General features: G+C 46.3%; 1 protein-coding gene across 1 annotated transcript; it reads right to left on the bottom strand.

Annotated features, from left to right (window-relative positions):
• Positions 1-232: 232 nt before the first annotated feature.
• On the bottom strand, positions 233-1,787 carry LOC123064591 (epoxide hydrolase A-like). Its single transcript, XM_044488043.1, has 3 exons — positions 1,443-1,787; positions 839-1,039; positions 233-715 (listed from the first exon to the last, which is right to left on the bottom strand). Exons 1-3 carry the CDS (start codon positions 1,740-1,742, stop codon positions 233-235), a joined length of 984 nt encoding a protein of 327 aa, XP_044343978.1. The 5' UTR covers positions 1,743-1,787.
• Positions 1,788-18,382: the final 16,595 nt, after the last annotated feature.

Raw genomic sequence — 18,382 nt, 5'->3', positions numbered from 1 at the left:
GTGTGTGTTATCTGTGTTGGTTTTGTATCAAAAGAAATTATGCTTCAGAGTTCGCCCCAACTTAATTTTTTACCGTCCTCCGCCACTAGATACAATATATAACAATCTATGTACGCACCTTGAATGGGAACATAAAGATAAACAGATGACATTACAATAAACAGACAAGCGCAAGATCAAACAGTGACAATCGCAAGCACATGGATAGTTTGAGTCCATCTGGACTTCGGGATCAGAACTTGATGATGAAGTCATAGATATGGTCGCTGATGTTCTGGGCCCTCTCCTGCTGGATAAAGTGGCCGGCACCGGGGATGACGACCACCTCATCAAGGAGTGGAACATCCTCCTTAAAGCCACCGTCGTGGATGTATTCCTGGATCCCCTCAAAGTTGTATGTGATGTCACCGTCCCCCACGATGTACTTGGTCGGCACCTGCAGTTTGGCATCCGCCCACGGCGCTGCCAGCTCGCAGTTCTTGTCTAAGTTTCGGTAGTAGTTGATGGCACCAGTGAAGCCAGTCTTTTCGAAGGAGGTGACAAAGTAGTCAATGTCGGCCTCGGTGAGCCAAGGCGGAAGCGGAGATGTCGGGAACTTGTTGTCATCCATCTCCTCATCACAGAACACGCCATGGCTAAAGCAATGGCACAACAACTGCCTCATGAGGCGCTTGGCGTGCGCCGGTGCGAACTGCTTCTCCGCGACTCCTGGCTCCTGTAAGTGAACCATATGCATATATACGTTGTGTAATGATTTTTTTTGCAATAGTTTGTTGTGGGCATCTGATAATGCGGGTACCAGTTGAATGTTCCGGACAAATGCATGCTAGTGGCTTGCCTGGAAGCGGCACACGTAGTAGTTGGAGCCGTATGCGCGGTTGAAGTACTCTATGGGATTTACGAAGTCGGGGCCGGTGCGGATCATGATGTGGCGCATGAAGGCGATACTAGTGTTCACGAGTGCCGTCACACGCTCCGGACGGAACAGACACATGTACCATGCGATGAGTGCGCCCCAGTCGTGCCCCACCAAAAACACCTTCATTCAACCATGGTGCGTATGTTATGAGGTCAAAATTACATCAGTTAGAACTTTCATATATGCAGCAGACGGCTTATGGATTATATTGCACAATAAATCTGCATTGATATTAACCAAAAATCTAGAAAAGTTTGGTTTTGCCCAACAATAAAACAAAAGGCTTATGAATTCACTTGGAAAAGCGAGAATGCATTTTCAAATTCTAACAATTAAACAAAATATGTTCTATGAGATGCCATAATTTGTTTTGGATCTTAATCAGTGTAAGCATCTGATTTGCAGGTGTATACCTGCCCGCGTGTGGTGGGCGTGTGTTGTATGTGTGTGCGTGCTCATGTGCTTCTCTGGGTAATCCAAAAACAGACTATATTATTTGGTTACGAAATAAGCTTAATTGTGCCTTTGCTATCCCTAAGGTGTTGAGGAGGGCAACAAGGTCACCAACAATGTGAAAGGGGGTGTAAGAGGCCACATCGAGTGGCGCAGTGGTGCCACCATAGCCACGGAGGTCAGGCGCGACGCAATGATAACCACGAATCGCCAAGTGCTCCATCTGATGGAGCCACGAGTACCACAGCTCCGGGAAGCCATGCAGGAACAACACCGCCCCCTTGGCGTCCACCTTAGGACCGGCTTTCGCCACATGCATCGAGATGCCGTTCACCTCCACTGTCTGGTGTCTGATCACCACACCCTCCATGGTCACCCAAAACTCCCTCCCTCCCCTCTCTCTCTCTATCTGGTGTATGTGTCTTTACTGTGTGTTGTGCATTGCAACTTGAGCTGGTGGGAGGTGCTATTTATAGACAAAACTTACTAGACCTGGCACTGTTTTCATGTTAGGCTCCACTTGGTATCGATGTATTTTTATACACCTGTATTTATTTTACAGCTGTATAACACCGGCCACACCAGATTTTTGCCTGGAAATGAAAACGACGGATGAAGGTCCGTATATATTACAGGTGTATGACGCCGTGAAAAGCCAATCCAATCAGCGCCTTAGTGGTTTTTAGTTTCGTGCGATGGTGGCTGCGTTGTGGTTTGAACACATGAATGCAATCACTCAACAATATTCCCACAGCTGGCCTGCGCTGTCCACACTAGTCCTGCTCCCTGGGTTCGCCTGCGGACGGTCGGATAAATAACGCAGTTGGGAAGAAAGAAATAACGTAGGAGGACACACCTCTATGATAAATGGGCGTTCTTTACTTGATTCATAATGTCGCATCAAGCAGACACGAACATAAGAGTATATACCTGGTCTCTGCATAATTAGAATGCACACAACCAAAAAAGAAAAGAAAAAAAAGGACCCATAGGGGTCAAGGAAAGGTGAACAACCCACTGCAGCAAAACACCAACTACTACCACTGCCGTTGACAACACCTGAACAACGAGAAGGTTCCCCCAACAGCGACACCTTCAGCAAGGAAATGATGCATGAACACCGTCATCACTGGATTGAACCACGTACGCTAGATCATGGGTTTCGACTCGCAAGAGAAGGACCGAGTATTTCCAGACAATGCCTTCAACAAGGAAGCATAAACCACCAGTGGCCAGGTACGACCAGCGAAGGCGAAACCTAGAGTTTTCACCCCCGAACTTGAGGCCTTGCATTCACCGTCATTCACTCTGTGCGTTCGGTTTATTCGGTTTACATGGTTCGCTTTATATGGTTTTTCGGTTTGTACGGTATTAATACTTTGGTAAATACGGTATAAAATTAAAATATGGTTTGGTTTCGATATATACCAAATTATTTTGGTATGATTTTGGTATATACCATAATAAGCAAAGTTGATGCGAATTTGAAAATGGCGTAATAACAATTTACAAATTTATGACTCAAAACACATTCTATTTTACACAAATAGTATATATATGCATGAATTGATTCATCCCTTGATGGTTATGGGCGTGCTTTGCATTGTTTAAAGAGAAAAATGACTATGTTATGAGAAAAGTGTACGTGCTTGGTAGTGAATTTGACTCATGTACAAGAAAAACATAACTTGTATGGTTGTTTCCCTCAAAAAATATAAATTTATTTTCTACTTCTGTTTATTCGTTTAACCGTTCAGTTTTTCGGTATATACTATAAAAACCAAAGTTTAAAACGGTATAAAAAGTTCATACCATACCAAAACCAGAGACCATAAAAACCGTAAAATTTGTTCGATTCGGTTTATTTTCAGTATGATTTTTTGGTTCGGTTTCAAAATGCATAGAGTGAACCGTCATAGACGAAGTCCTCTGTGTTTCCGCCACCAAGTTGCTAGTGAAGAAGTCATGCTGCAATGTCCCAGTCAGCACCGGAATCACGAATCAAAGTGAACACCACTGACCGGGCATTTGCTGCGACGGCCGATCGTACCATGCAAACAACGGCCGCGCATGCTAGGAGCTGGCGCCAATGTGTGGCACACCCAAACCATCACCGAAGCAAGACAAATGTCCAGTAAAGACAGACCGTCGTGAGGGCGGGAGGCATAGGTAAGCCTGGCAGGCGAAGCCCTACGGCCAAATCAGTGTGCCACGTGAATCAACCTATGGTTAGATTGTTAGAGGGACTGTGGTATCCCCAGCCCACCAGGGTTCAAGTCCTGGTGTTCGCATTTATTCTTAGATTTATTTTAAGATTTCTGAAAATGGACATTCAATGAAAGGAGACGTTCCCGTCGACGACGAGGCGCCTACGATGACTTCATAAATTTCAAAATGATATGCCGGCTCAGTCTTTCAAAGATGTTCATAAAGATAGAATATACGTGTGTACATTTATAGAGGTGTGTTCCAGCCATCCACCGCATCAAGCACTTTTGGAGCACCACCACCGGCCGCCCGCCAATCCAGCACAGGCTAGATCCCGCTAGATCCATCCTGCCCATGACGCACGCTGCCAGATCTGATTCAGCATGTGCCAGCCACCACGCACAGTACCATCTCTGTTCACATCATGGAGGACAGTATGGGTGGTGCTGCCGTCGTTGATGGCCGTGTACAAGATCACGTTGCAGCAGTACACAGGAAAGAGATCCAGACGCGCGGAACGAGATCCTCTGACGTAGGGAAGTTCTACTGCAGAGGAACGTCCTTAGCGTTGCACCGTCTCTTAGAATAAATCCGAGGCGTATCGTCAATCATCCGAAGACCAAGCAATCACACGAGCACGACACCAAAATTTGTTAACGAGGTTCACTGATATGGTTACATCCCCGGGGCTTGACTATGGGCGCTCCTTCCCATGACACCGCTACAATACCGCACCCGGTCGCCCTGGACACCGGCACATGCCGCCGGCTTCCCCTGCGTTCCGGTGCTATTATGTTGGCATAGGTTACATCGTGTGTCTACCCCCGCTATATAAGAGAGGCCTAGGATACAAGTGTCCTACTAGGACACGACTCCACATCCTATGTAAACACGATACAACTACAAGTCAAACTACAAGTCCAACTGTAACCTATCTTGTACACTATATTCGACACAACTCTAACAAACTCCACCTTGGCGAATATTCTCCACCACCTTGAGTTCGTCCATGCGTCAAACTTCCATGTACATTGGACTTGAGTTTATTCCATGAGCACCGCTGCTACTCCAAAGACTCCATGTGACTCCACCTGCAACTTGTAGTCCCTTCTTTTCTTGACCACAGTCAACACTCGAGCAAAATTAAGTTCCTCATTACTCTACATTGTGCTCCCAACTTTTGGAGTATCTGTCAACGCCATCACACACCGATCACTGACCTGCGTGAAAGTGAACAACTCACATATTGGGTGTCACATATAAGAGTTACCTGAACTCAACATCACCGCTCCTTTCTTGACCGCCTGTCTGAAACTTGAAAGAATTTCACCATTGCTTGTAGTCATCCCGAGTAAAATTCGCAGTTGTCTCACCACATGTATGACCACCAGAGCCCTGGTCCGTCTCCATGCACCGTGCATACCGCACGCCTCGCCGCTATTACCGCGTCGAGCCTCCGCTATCCCGATCGAGTCTCAAGGGTCGCAAGACCACACCACTCAACCCCCACTGCAGAGTACCACCGATCATCACCGACCGATGACGAGTTTTACGCTTCTATCACACCCTTGGGCTCCAGTCTGAACTACGCGTCACTCGCTTTTCCCCGCTGAATAGGCTTCGATTCTCAGGATCCTTACACCGTAGCCCCTCAATCCAGCTCCACCTTCAACATGACTCCATGGTAGATGATCAGTCCACCCACGCGCCTCATCGACTTCAAGCTCCGTGTATACACCACCTTGAATCAACTCCGCGCCATAGTCTTGTCGAAGCCACACAAGCCCTCGGGGCCTGCGCCACGTGTTTCCATGCCCAGAAGTCGGTCACCATCAGCATCACGCTCTTACGTCGTCGTCGCTGATACCACCACCGTCTTCTGTACCAACCGACTTGCGTCGATCCCGTCAGACTGTCCAGTCCGACCCAGCCGAACTATTCTGGCTGCACGACATGCTGTCCTCCACTTCACATAATCTCCAAGCCCTCCAAGCAATCTTGACAGGAAAACTTCCATGCAAATCCGACCCGAAGAATTCTTTGCACAATTATTTTCCTCGCCACTATTTGCTAGTGCATCTCCACGTACCCTTATAGCAGCAAAGAGAAACATCTTCCTGCCCGAAGGACACACACGCACGCTCGTCTCATGTGAAGTATGAACACCCGTGCCCTTTTTTTTGTCCAAAACAAATCTCTCACGTCTTGGCCTTTGCACGTGTAGCACCATCCGGCCTTGTTCAGCATGGCCAGCCCAGCCATTGGCCAGCGAGCGGCCATCCGCCCAGCCGCATCCGACTGGGCCTTGGGCCGTATTGCCCTGCCTGGGCTGCAGCCTCCGCTGCCATGATGCACGCGTACGACGAGTACGCTCGCCCGATCGATGCGCCGATGCGCTGACCGATCGCCGCACGCACGTCCCTGCTGCCGCAATGCGCACACGCAAGCCTTCCGCTGATCCAATCTCACCGAGTCCGCTTCCGATTGCTCTTTTTCAATCTCGACTCTGGCCACCAGCCAATGCTTCCGATCAACTAGCCAGCTGCTTCCAATTGCTTTATATGCGACGATCTCCGATCGCTGCCGCAGGTATGTCATGCCTCCACAGCCGGTCTTCATCGCTTTCCTCTAAATCAACTTCCGTGACCTCTTTAAACTTTGCTCTGATACCACTTGTTAGAATAAATCCGAGGCATACCGTCAATCATCCGAGGACCAAACAATCGCACGAGCACAACACCGAGATTTGTTAATGAGGTTCACCGATATGGCTACATCCCCGGGGCTTGACTATGGGCGCCCCTCCCCATGACACCGCTACAATACCGCATCCGGTCGCCCTGGACACCAGCACATGCCGCCGGCTTCCCCTGTGTTCCGGTGCTATTATGTTGGCATAGGTTACATCGTGTGTCTACCCCCGCTATATAAGAGAGGCCTATGATACAAGTGTCCTACTAGGAGACGACTCCACATCCTATGTAAACATGATACAACTACAAGTCCAACTACAAGTCCAACTGTAACCTACCTTGTACACTATATTCGACACAACTCTAACACCGTCCACCACGCATCCTACAATACTCACAGTTTCGCTCGGGTGGAAACTGAAAGATGCGGCCCATCGGCCCAGTCTGACGCTACCCATCGCTCTCGCCTCACTCCATCGCCACCGTCATCGGCCAGTCGCTCTTGTATCTCCCTAGGGTTCGCTACGCAGGTGGTGAAGAGCAGTCGCTGTTCCATCAGGGCGCAAGCAGCGTAGCCGTGGAGCGACGGAGCCAGCCGTTGCCCCTTCCAAGGCGTGACGCTGCCTAGCCGTCGAGGCGGCGAAGCCAGCCGCGGCCGTGTACAGGGTGAGACGCCACCGGAGCCGTCGAGGCCGTTGAGCTGCGGACCAAGCATCGTCGACGCCGCCGATTCTTCTGGGAAGATTGCTCTGCTGCTTGAATCGTGTTGCATTAGTTCGGTGCTTGCTTTCCTTGCTGAACAGGTGTCTGAAGTCTCAGTTATGCAGACAAGCAGCAACAACAACAGAGAAGCGGCTGACACCCAGGCGAAATGCCAATTTAAGCTTGTAATTGATTTGAATTTAGTGTATACTCCAGTGAATAGTGTGATTGAATTTCGTATCCAAATTGTAATCATGTGAGTGGAGTTTAGTGAATTTGAGTGTGATTATTGTTACAAATATTGAATGTGAATCACTGAAGTTCTGTATACTCTGACTATTGTATCGTTCTGATATATAAGATTGTCCATTCGAGAGCATAATACTGATGTTGTTAATTACAGAAGATAGCACCTGTTGTTGACAATTTGAGAACATGTTCTTCCAGGAATACAATGACTTGCAAGTCATAATGCTTGTTTTGGCTGCTGAATGTACAATGAGCATGCATAGAGAACTTGCAGGTGCATTGAACAAAAGAGATGACAACCAGGGTGTTGAACAAAAGACAACTTGCAGGTGCAGAAGGGATTGAGCAACTAGAACCTAGAACTGAACTGAATGGCCAAATTTGCCAAAACCATGCTTGTTTGTGTTCTCATTCAAGTATAAAGCACATGATTGCCCAAAAACAGTAGTACTTCACCATGACCCGGTAAATATATCATCTGTGATTGGTCCCTGGAAATTAAATAAATAAGTATGTTTTTATGTTCAATCAGAGAACAATTTCTGTGATTGCCAAAAAACAGTAGCCGTCTCCGTCAGGTGCCGGGGATCTCCTTCCGATCAACTAGCAGGTTGCTTCTTCCATCAGAAAAGGGAAATTTGATCAATTTCTAAAGTAATCTGATGGTGGAAGTTCAATCAATTGCAGAGTTTTATTCGCGTGTTAGATGTCAGAGAAAGGACCATGGAGACTTACTGAGATTGACGAGCAGAGCAGCCGTCCCAGCTGGCCGTCGGGATCTTCTTCCGTTCAACTTTGGCGCTGTTCTGTGTACTCCTGGCGGCTGTTGGCGCCTTTTTTTCCCTCGCTAGTGTCGGACTGGGCCGCGTGGGCCGCTTATTTCTGTTTCCACGGAGCAAGAAGGATAGCACAGGCTGTAGTCCATGCGTGTGTCGTTGGATGCCTGATGGACGGTGCAGGTTGTACAACGTCCCTCTGCAGTAGGTGTTCCCAAGTCAGAGGATCTCGTTCCAGACGCGCACATCGCGGATCGGCGGCGAAAGGAGGGACACACTCCTGTAACCACCAAATATTCAAATCGGTCATGTGTAGCGCCGTGTTCGGACAAAATTACTGTTATGACCTATAAGGCTAACAAAATCCCGATTTGACCTCGCTTTGGAAAAAAATTCGTTTCTGACCTTTTTAGGTGACGCCAACATCCCTGGTGTCTGGGTTGCGAAGCAGACGCCAGGATCCCTGGCGTCTGGCCCCTGGCCCGCACTGCCCGCCTGCCCGTTGACCTGCTGACGTGGCAAAGGGGCCAGACGCCAGGGACCCTGGCGTCTGGCCCTGGTAAGTGGATAACCCACGGGAGAGTGTGTGGGACCCACCCCACACACTTTCCCCAATCCACAACCCGAGCTTGAAGAACACTTGGAGCTCTCATACTCTCTCCTACCCCTCAAGCTCCCCCTCAAATCCTCTCCAAAAGGTGCATCCCTTAGGTGGATCTTTCCATCACTTTGCTGCTCTTGGTAATCTCCCCCAAATCATCCAATTATTTTTTGTTAAATCTTGTTATTTTGGTTGCATTTTATACATGTTGGTGGAACCCTAGTTCATGTTTTCTCCCCCTTATGTTAGTGTGAATGGCTTGGTTAACTTTGATAATATAGTGCTATGCATGGTGTGTAGTAGGAATATATGTTTTTTGAGTAGAAAGATTGGGGGTTAGGGTTAGTTAGTGATTAGGGTTAACTTTGCTTAGTGTGTGTTAATTAGTGATACTTTTGTGGACATCACCAATAATTTAGTGTTGATATGATTTGGATATAATAAGATGTATTTGGATAAACACCAATTCTCATTGAAGTCTTAAATGCATTCATGTTATTTTTAGATGGAGAGACTTGTTAATGTTCATTACATTGACAAGGAGGCATTCTTGAGTAACAATGCCGACACGGGTGAGGAACCATTGGTTTTTGATACAAGCCCTAGTTATGAGGATGTTGTTGCAAAAGTGAGACAAGTTTTGAAGTGGATGGACACCAATGTTGATGTTAAGTTAATAGGAAGGTATGATGTTGGAGTTGGAGCCAAATCTCGCTTGAAAAGTATGCCTATCACCTCGGATTTGCATTGGGATGTATACAAGGAAAAAGTATCCCAATCGAAAAACAAGTCACTCGAATTGTTTGCCACCAAGGTTGAATCTCCTCGGTTTACCTTTGATTTGAACCGGCATGTCTCTTCCCCAATGGATGACATGAGCGAGAGGACAATGGTGCCACTTGTTGAGCATAGGGTTGTGGTTGATGCCCCCAATGTTTATCCCCCACCACATCCCTGTGTACCATCTATCAAAGCAAATGAGGTTGAGTTGTATGCCCCCAATGCTTCTAGCGAACCACCAACTAGCTAAGCAAATGAAGTTGAGGTGATTGCTAGTGACGGAGTAATTCAAGAGGATGAAGATGCTTATGATGACGACGAAGAGCAAGAGGAAGGGTTTCATGGTAATGATGTTGGTGACTTGCCTTTTAGGCGTCAATATGCGTATGACTCAGATGACGAGGGTCCAGTTGAACAGTTGGACGAGGATGGATTCACAAAGGAGGAGAACCAAATCCACTTTGAGCTGACGAGCTTACAAAAAAGAACTCACTTGTTTAAAGATCTCAGCCTTGCCCATAAAGTTGTTGTTGACGGTGGAATGAGAATGACGGGGATTGAGCCAACACCATGCCCGGATCCAGGAGAACCAAGGGTGGAGAATGAGGACGAGAATGCTTATTTGAAGAAAGGAGTGAAGTTTCTGAGCTTGCCTATGCTGAAGTTTTGGTTGGCTGACTATGCCATTCGAAACCATAGGCCATTTTATGTTGAGCACTCTGACATGATGTTGCGTTACACCGTGGTGTGTGAGCAAGAAGGATGCCCATGGAAGGTTCGTGCAAGAAAGCTTAAAGAAACCGAAGAATGGGTGTTAAAAAGTTGTGTTGCCACTCATAGATGCAAACCTCCATCTAAGCGACTTAGAAAGACACACCGTCAACTCACATCTGAGTATCTCGGATACAAATGGATGAAAGACATAGGCTTTGATCCCACTGTGAAAGTGCGGTTTCTCATGCGGACGGTGAAAAAACAATTTGGTTATGAAGTCAAGTATGGGAAGGCATGGAAGGCAAAGGCAAATGCTATTAGGATGTTGTATGGTGGTTATGAAGAAGCATACAACCAGCTCCCAAGGTTGTTGGCCGCCATTGCACATAGGAACCCGGGCATGTTTCATGTGGTCGAGGATCACGAGGGAGTGTTCCACCGTGCCTTCTGGAGTTATGGACAATGTGTGAAGGTGTTTCAGCATTTTGTCCGGTCTTGTCTATAGATGGCACGTTCTTGACCGGTAGATACAAGGGCACACTAATGGTAGCAATGGCGCACTCATCAAACGACAATGTGTTGCCGTGTGCATTTGCTTTGGTGCCTTCCGAGCACCAAGACAACTGGGAGTGGTTCATGGGTCATGTTAGGCAGAACATGATTGGGGCTAGGGAGGTATGCATCATATCGGACCGGCATCATGGCATACTCAAGGCAATGGACATTGTTATTCTAGGATTTCCAAAGCTTCACCACAGATGGTGCATGAGGCATTTCGTGGCCAACTTTTACCGAGCATGTAAGAGCAAGGAGCTCAGCAAAGACCTTACCCATGTGTGTGTGGCCTTCACCACCCAAGGTTTCGATGCTCGGTACAAGAAACTCTTTGCAGCGGTGAACGAAGGGGGGAAAGACTTCTTAACTAGGAATTTAAGCGAGAAGCACAAGTGGGCACATGCTCATGAGGATGGTGGTTGGCGATATGGCGACATGACGAGCAATCTGGTAGAATGTTTCAACAATGTCTTGAAGGGTGCTCGTGCATTGCCGGTGACTGCAATAGTGGAGTACACCTTCTTCAAGCTTAATGAGTACTTTCAGAGGCATTCTGAAGAGACTGCAAAATGGATAGGTGAAAAAAAGGAGTATCCGAAAAAGGTTGATGAATGGTTGCAGTTACAAGCAAGCAAGTCTTCACGGCAACAAGTTATCATATTCGATAGAATTGAAATGATGGTCGTAGAGGGAGCACAAGTGCTAGAGGTGCTAGTGTTCGTAGAGGGAGTACAAGTGCTAGAGGTGGTGGTCGAGCTAGCACAAGTGCTAGAGGTGGTGGTCGAGCAAGCACAAGTGCTAGTGGTGGTGGTCGAGCTAGCACAAGTCCTAGAGGTGGTGGTCGAGGTAGCACAAATTCTAGAGGTGGTGGTCGAGCAGGCACAAGTGCTAAAGGTGGTGGTGGTCGGAGAGGAAGCACAAGTGCTAGAGGTGGTGGTGGTCGTAGAGGAATGGTTGATAATGGATCGGCCTTCGGTTATTTGCTTAATCCAGATGGTTGATCTAATAATAATGGTATATTATTTGTTCATACAATTCCTAGCATTTATTCATTTACTGTATTTACGCATTTACTCTCTTTATGTCTTGTGCTAACAATTGTTCTTTTTGTAGGCATGGCTTCATTCGGTTCCAGGACGAGGCCGGTGTGCGCGGACCAAGAGGACATGCAGAAGACGTGGATGGAGGCCAGTTTGGACAAGGAGAAGGAGAAGGATGTTCCCACACCATCATGTTGGTGTGCTGATGTTTGCAAGCTGAAGGTGTCCACTGACCGCAACAAGTCATGGATAGAAGGTAGAAGGTTTTTCGTGTGTCCCAACTATGCACATGATCGTCGAAGGCCAACTAACGCATATGACATACCACCGGTATGTTAGGTGTACATACAAAAAACATCAACAAGTTGTCACTCATATGTCTAACAAAAACATGGTTTATATGTAGTCCCCTCCTCCACTTTGCAAGTACTTCACTTGGATAGATCACGAGGTACCAAAAGATGTCCAAGAGGACCAACGTCGAGATTGGTTACGGAGGCAGCGCCTATTCGAGGAGTCCTATGCACGGGGATTGGAGCGGGAGCGTCGTGAGAAGGAGGCTCGTGAGCGCAAGAAGCGTGAGGAAGAGAGGGCACGCAAAGAGAAGGAGGCTCGTCAAGAAGAGAGGGCAAGAAAACTTGCAAGGGCTCGCGATGCACGAGAGGAGGACGAGGCACGTGACAAGAAGGGAAAGTGGCCCCGTACTACTCAGTAGACAAATGGAAAGGCACCGGCGTCGATGATGAACTGTCGAGACTTTGTTTAATGTATCAACTTGTTATTCGAGACCTTGTGTGATCATGAACTACTTATGTCATTCGAGACATCGTGTATGATGAACTTGTAATTCGAGACTATTTGAGAATGTGCAAACTATGTTCGTCATTCGAGACTAGTTAGTATGCTTTGTTCATATTTTTGGTTGAGACTAGCATGCTTTGTTCATACTTAACAGTGTGCGCTACAAGTTGCTAAGCAAAAACATTAACAAAAGACAGAAGTGTGTGCAAAAACACCAGGTCCACACCCAGACGCCAAGGTCCATGGCGTCTGGTTCATTTTGCTCACGCAGTAGACCAGACATATGCCTGATGTGTCTGATGGACACCCCAGACGCCAAGGTTCATGGCGTCTGCCTCCCCCACCCAGACGCCAGGGACCCTGGCGTCTGGATCGTTTTGCTCACGCAGAAGACCAGACACATGCCTGATGTGTCTGATGGACACCCCAGACGCCAAGGTTCATGGCGTCTGCCTCCCACACCCAGACGCCAGGGACCCTGGCGTCTGGCTCATTTTGCTCGCGCAGGAGATCAGACACCCTGTCTGATGTGTCTGATGGACATCCAGACGCCAAGGTCCGTGGCGTCTGGTATCCAGAGAGCATTTTTGCAGTTATCTGTCTGATGGATAAGATTCGAGTGGATAAGATTTTTTGGGCCCACCTATAGCCCTCTCATCCATTCATCTCCACCTCTACCCCTCTCATTTCATTCATATCCACCCACTCTCACCTCTAGCCCTGCCAACGTCACTCCCTCATCCAGCACCCTAACCCCCCTCAAATGTCTCACGAATCGGGCCGGTTTCACCGTTGGATCTTTAGGATTTCGAAACTAGAAGGTAAATCAACTCCACCCCTACTTTTTGGTTGGTTTAATGTATTATAGTTTTGTGAAAACCCTAGTTAGCATAATATTTGACATGCTATTTGACACAGGAAGATAGCACATATATAATAATATGACAGGTTCATAGAACACAGAAGATAGCACATTTCACAGAATTTTCACCACGACAAATTCTTGCATACAAACGACAACAAGTCCACAGATTTTTCATCACGACAAATTCATGCATACATAAGACATCAAGTGCATACATAAGACACCAAATTCAAGACAACCTAAGAAGTTTTTACCACGACAACAAGGAGCTTACTTCCTCCTTCCTCTCTTCGCAATGGTTGCAAGTGTAGGCTCCTCCTCTTCGCTAGTCTCCTCCTCCTCCTCTTCGTTGTATGCCTCCTCCTCCGCCTCAGTGTTGGCCTTATATCTTTGCATTCCTATTGGGATAAGCTTATGAGGATACTCCGGACTATGGAATTGTGTGCTCCATTTCTTCTTTCTACCTTTCTTGCCTGGTGTCTTAGCTATGGCTTTGCCTTTCCTAGAGCAAGCATTGCCTTGTGTCGGTTGTGTAACCTGTGATGGTTGTAGAGCATCAACATCATACTCATGATCCTCTTGATGTGTTGCATCATACTCTTGCTCCTCATGATGTGTTGGCTCCTCTTGGTGTGCTGGCTCCTCTTCATCGAACTCCTCCTCCATGTCCTCATCGTTCTGTAGATAACGCCGTCTATTAGCTGTGGCGGCGCGGCTACCAGGTGCATACACGTCACTGGACTGAGCACCATGGCAAGAAAGCATTGCTGCCATCTTATGAAACCGCTTCTTGAACTTCTGCAATAAGACAAAATATGCTATGATATGAGATGCACATAAATAATCCGCGAAAAGAAACTTTTATAATATATTGATCACACCTCCATCGTGCTCCTAAGAGTCCTCTCAGATAATGCACCACCAGGTGGATGACTCAGTGCAACATTGGCATCGTTGACGCACAGAAGCAACTCTCTGCCCTGCAATTCATGAACACACCAAACTTATGTATTTGAAAGAAGACAACATGATGCAAGTATGTTAGAATAGGTCAAACAGACTACCATTTCATCATGCATCGGTGCATAGTCAACGTGAACCCCTCTGGTGTCTCTCATAGCCGTGTTGAAGGTTTGATAACCTTGTGCAGTCTCCGGGTCTTCAGACACCAACTCCGACCACTCCTCATGAGTCCAACTAGGCTTCATCTTTAACCGGTAACGATCCGCATACCACACTTGATACTTCTAATATGCTGACTGATTATGAGGTCTATTCTCTGATTGCACTAACGTGTCTCTTTGATTCCAAATTTCTATCCACGCAAGGTGTTTGTTTACCCAATCTGATATATCCTGATTGTTCCTTCGATCGAACCTACAAATGATGCACGGGACAAAGCATTAGCAAACATTGACTTATTCAATGCTCTACTACATACTCAAGGCATGCTTGCTTACCGATGCAGAGATAGCATTTCCTCCTTGCTCTCCTCAATTGGAATACCTTGTCTTCTTCCAAATTGTCTTGCCACATGGTTTACAAAGTGCCACTCGACTGCGAAGAAGCATATCATTGGGCACCTCGCCCGCCAAAGATGGCTATCACGCGTGCACATCTCATTAAGATCAAAGTCACGATCTTCCACATAAGGAAACCAATATACCTGCAAAATAAAGAGATACATTGTTAGCTACATAAGTTTCATTCTTGACTAAATTTTATCTCACCGAACTTCTCAAAACCTGCTCAGCAGTCAAGGTGTCCAGCTCGTTCATATAGCACTTGTATCGCACATGCGAGCTTCCTGTGTAGACTGTCACTTGTTCCCAATAGTAAGCAAGCGTAGGGCGCCAATATGGATCATCATCATGCAACCCGTCATGATTACCCCGTGGGTTTGCCATGAGGGGGTTCTTGAAATCAGGCCGTCCAACCGGGACCCACTCCCACATCCACACGGATAGGCTCCAAACAAACCCAGACAATGAGGATGTATCTCCCTTCCTCCGACACGCCAAGTCAAGCTGCAATCAAACAAACATGTTAGATATGGAGGCGCATGACAAATGCAAGATAAATGGTTGCAAATATCGCTTACCTGACGATACAAATATGCTAGTGCGGCCAAACCCTAGCTATACTGGGTATCCCAGTTATTGAGTAGCTCCAAGAACATCCAGAGGGCTGAGTTCCCGGTTGCATCTGAGAAGACTACCTTGGTTAGTACATACCAAAGATAGGCCCGCGCGTACTGCTGCACAACCACGTCATTGGCACCCTGAGGGCACGGATTGGTGTCTCCTCTGACTAGTTTTAGCCAAGAATGCCTCACTCTCGCGATATCAGCATTGCCTTTTTGAGGGTCGTCGGGCTGAACACCAATTAAAATGCCCGTCCGTTCTTGCCAATTAACGACGCTGACACGACCGGTAACAGCTTGTCTGTCGATAGGAAGGCCGCTTATCATAGCCATGTCCTCTAGGGTCATCGTCATCTCCCCACATGGAAGGTGGAACGAGTGAGTCTCCGGCCTCCAACGATCCACAAGTGCGGTCAACGCCGCGTGGTTCACCGGCGGAGCGGGTCGCTTAAACTGCAACACGAATGGGAGAAGACCCAATCTCCGAATATAAGGCTCGTACCGCGGGTCGTAAGTAAAGCCATCAGCGGAATGACCCCTCATGCGCATAGCAACTACAAGCTGCAAATAAAGTGATGTTTTGATCAATACAAGAACACAAATGAGAAATAAAGAAATTTGACAAGTCTTGCTTCTTACCTTTCCATTCTCAATGGCACGAGCACGATGCTCCTTATCCCACTCATCGATTAATCCGGCATACCAAGGTCCATCATCATCCGCCATCCTACAAAACAAATCACAAACATATATGAATACATGAACAATATAAAACAATACAATTTTCTTCTCCAAGTTATGCCATATGAACACACCATTCTTCTCAAACATAACCACATAATTCTTCTCAAACATACCAACATCATCTCAATCAAATAAATTTGTCAAATAATATGGTGTCACATATGCATATCATCTAGAGTACCAAATTTCACCATATCTTTTGCAAATAAAGTATGCCAACAATAAGATTATCTACACATAGAGACATCATATTTAAATTCAACTATATTGTTATACCACAAACACACATCCTATCAAACCAAATTATCAAACAAGTCTATTTTACATACAAAAATCACCCCTCTTAGTTAAATTTTTTTCCTATGGACAACATATGCACAAAAAGGAATTGATTTTGCCTACATGTTCAACTACACATCATCTACTGCCTACCAAATCATCTATCAACTACAAACAATTTCCTAAAACAAAGAAACCATCTAATCATCTAACATCACCTAGTGTTGAATAATGCATCAAAAAGAAGAGGACTCAACCCAAATAAATTGGAGGAGACGGGGGAGAATACCTCAAGGATGCTTAGGGGGCCCAGATCCATGAACTAGAGTGGAGGATGGAGTAGATCAGGTGAGGATTTGGTATGAGGGAGAAGAGGGGCGAAGGAGAGGAAGCCCTCTGTTCGTGCGCCGCCAGGAGGAAAAGAGATGGGTGGGTGGGCTCGGCCCGTGGGGGTTATCCACTTACCAGGGCCAGACGCCAGGGTCCCTGGCGTCTGGCCCCTTTGCCACGTCAGCAGGTCAACGGGCAGGCGGGCAGTGCGGGCCATGGGCCAGACGCCAGGGATCCTGGCGTCTGCTTTGTAATCCAGACGCCAGGGATGTTGGCGTCACCCAAAAAGGTCAGAATCGAAATTTCTTTTGAGACGAGGTCAAATCGGGATTTTGTTAGCCTTATAAGTCATAACAGTAATTTTGTCCCCGTGTTCATGTATAAGGTGCCTGCTATCATTCCAGCTAGCTAGCCACCTCCAAGTAGGAATCCATCAAGGCAGCTAGCTCATCAAATAATTAGTCCTCCGACGGATTAGAAAGGCCGGCCACAACTCTGCGGTTACGAGCGCCTGTTAACAATTGGTGATCCCCACAAACATCTTTCACTCAACATGCAAACATGTCATGCAACATGCATGTCAATTTTTTATTATATTATACTGCTTATATAGAATGATTTTTTTAATGATATAATAATTTTTTTAAAACATATATTTTTTAGTTTTGGTCCCCGTAAAACATCCATGCTCCATACAACAAAATTCCACTTTAATAGGTTCCCACCACTTCGCGCAGCACTGCGGAAGGTACCATCAAATTTGAGCAAACCATGTCGCTTATTTTTTATTTCATGTACTTATTCTGGTCCGGCCTCATCCGATTATGCAATTAATGAAACTTGCTAAATCATTTTTTCGACAAAAGGTAGATTTTGTTAGCTCAAAATGAAGCATCAAGAAAATACAAACAATGTGAGCATAAACAACACCCACCCACCCACACACACACACACATACACGCACACAACATGCCAGCAACTAGCAAAGTCATAAAACACCAAAGTTGTGTGTGGGCGAGAAAGAAAACATATCGTTCAAATTTTATTGGCAAACTCTAGTAGTATCCGCACCAACCATCTCATGACACAACAGGTACGATGAAGTTCTACAACAATAATGCCTTCAGAAAAGAAGCGACACTCATGCGCCATCGTCATCAGATCCAACCATCATCTAGATTTTCATCCTGAAAAATGGGTCAAAGCATATCCAAGGAATGCCTTCAACAAGGCAACGACGCAGAAGGACGCCACCACTAAGAAGTCTTAAACTAATTGAGTAATCAATGAACCAGTATGGTGGTTCACTAGTCACACCAAACAAGAAACATACATGTTTTGATAATTGATTATATAAGTGGCAATTGAGTAGATAATATTTCATAAACAAAATTGAGTAGATAAATAGCGCATCACCGCTTTGACATTACCAAGTGCTAGTATTTTAAGGATGTGTGAATGGATAGTTGTGGTATTTTATTCAGTAAAATACAAAATACTTATATACTCCTACGTGCTCAATTAATTAAA

Source organism: Triticum aestivum, chromosome 3B (assembly GCF_018294505.1).
Source record: "Triticum aestivum cultivar Chinese Spring chromosome 3B, IWGSC CS RefSeq v2.1, whole genome shotgun sequence".
NCBI lineage: Eukaryota > Viridiplantae > Streptophyta > Magnoliopsida > Poales > Poaceae > Triticum > Triticum aestivum.
Note: the sequence above shows the minus strand (reverse complement) of the source record. Positions and strands in the feature narration are given on the sequence as shown.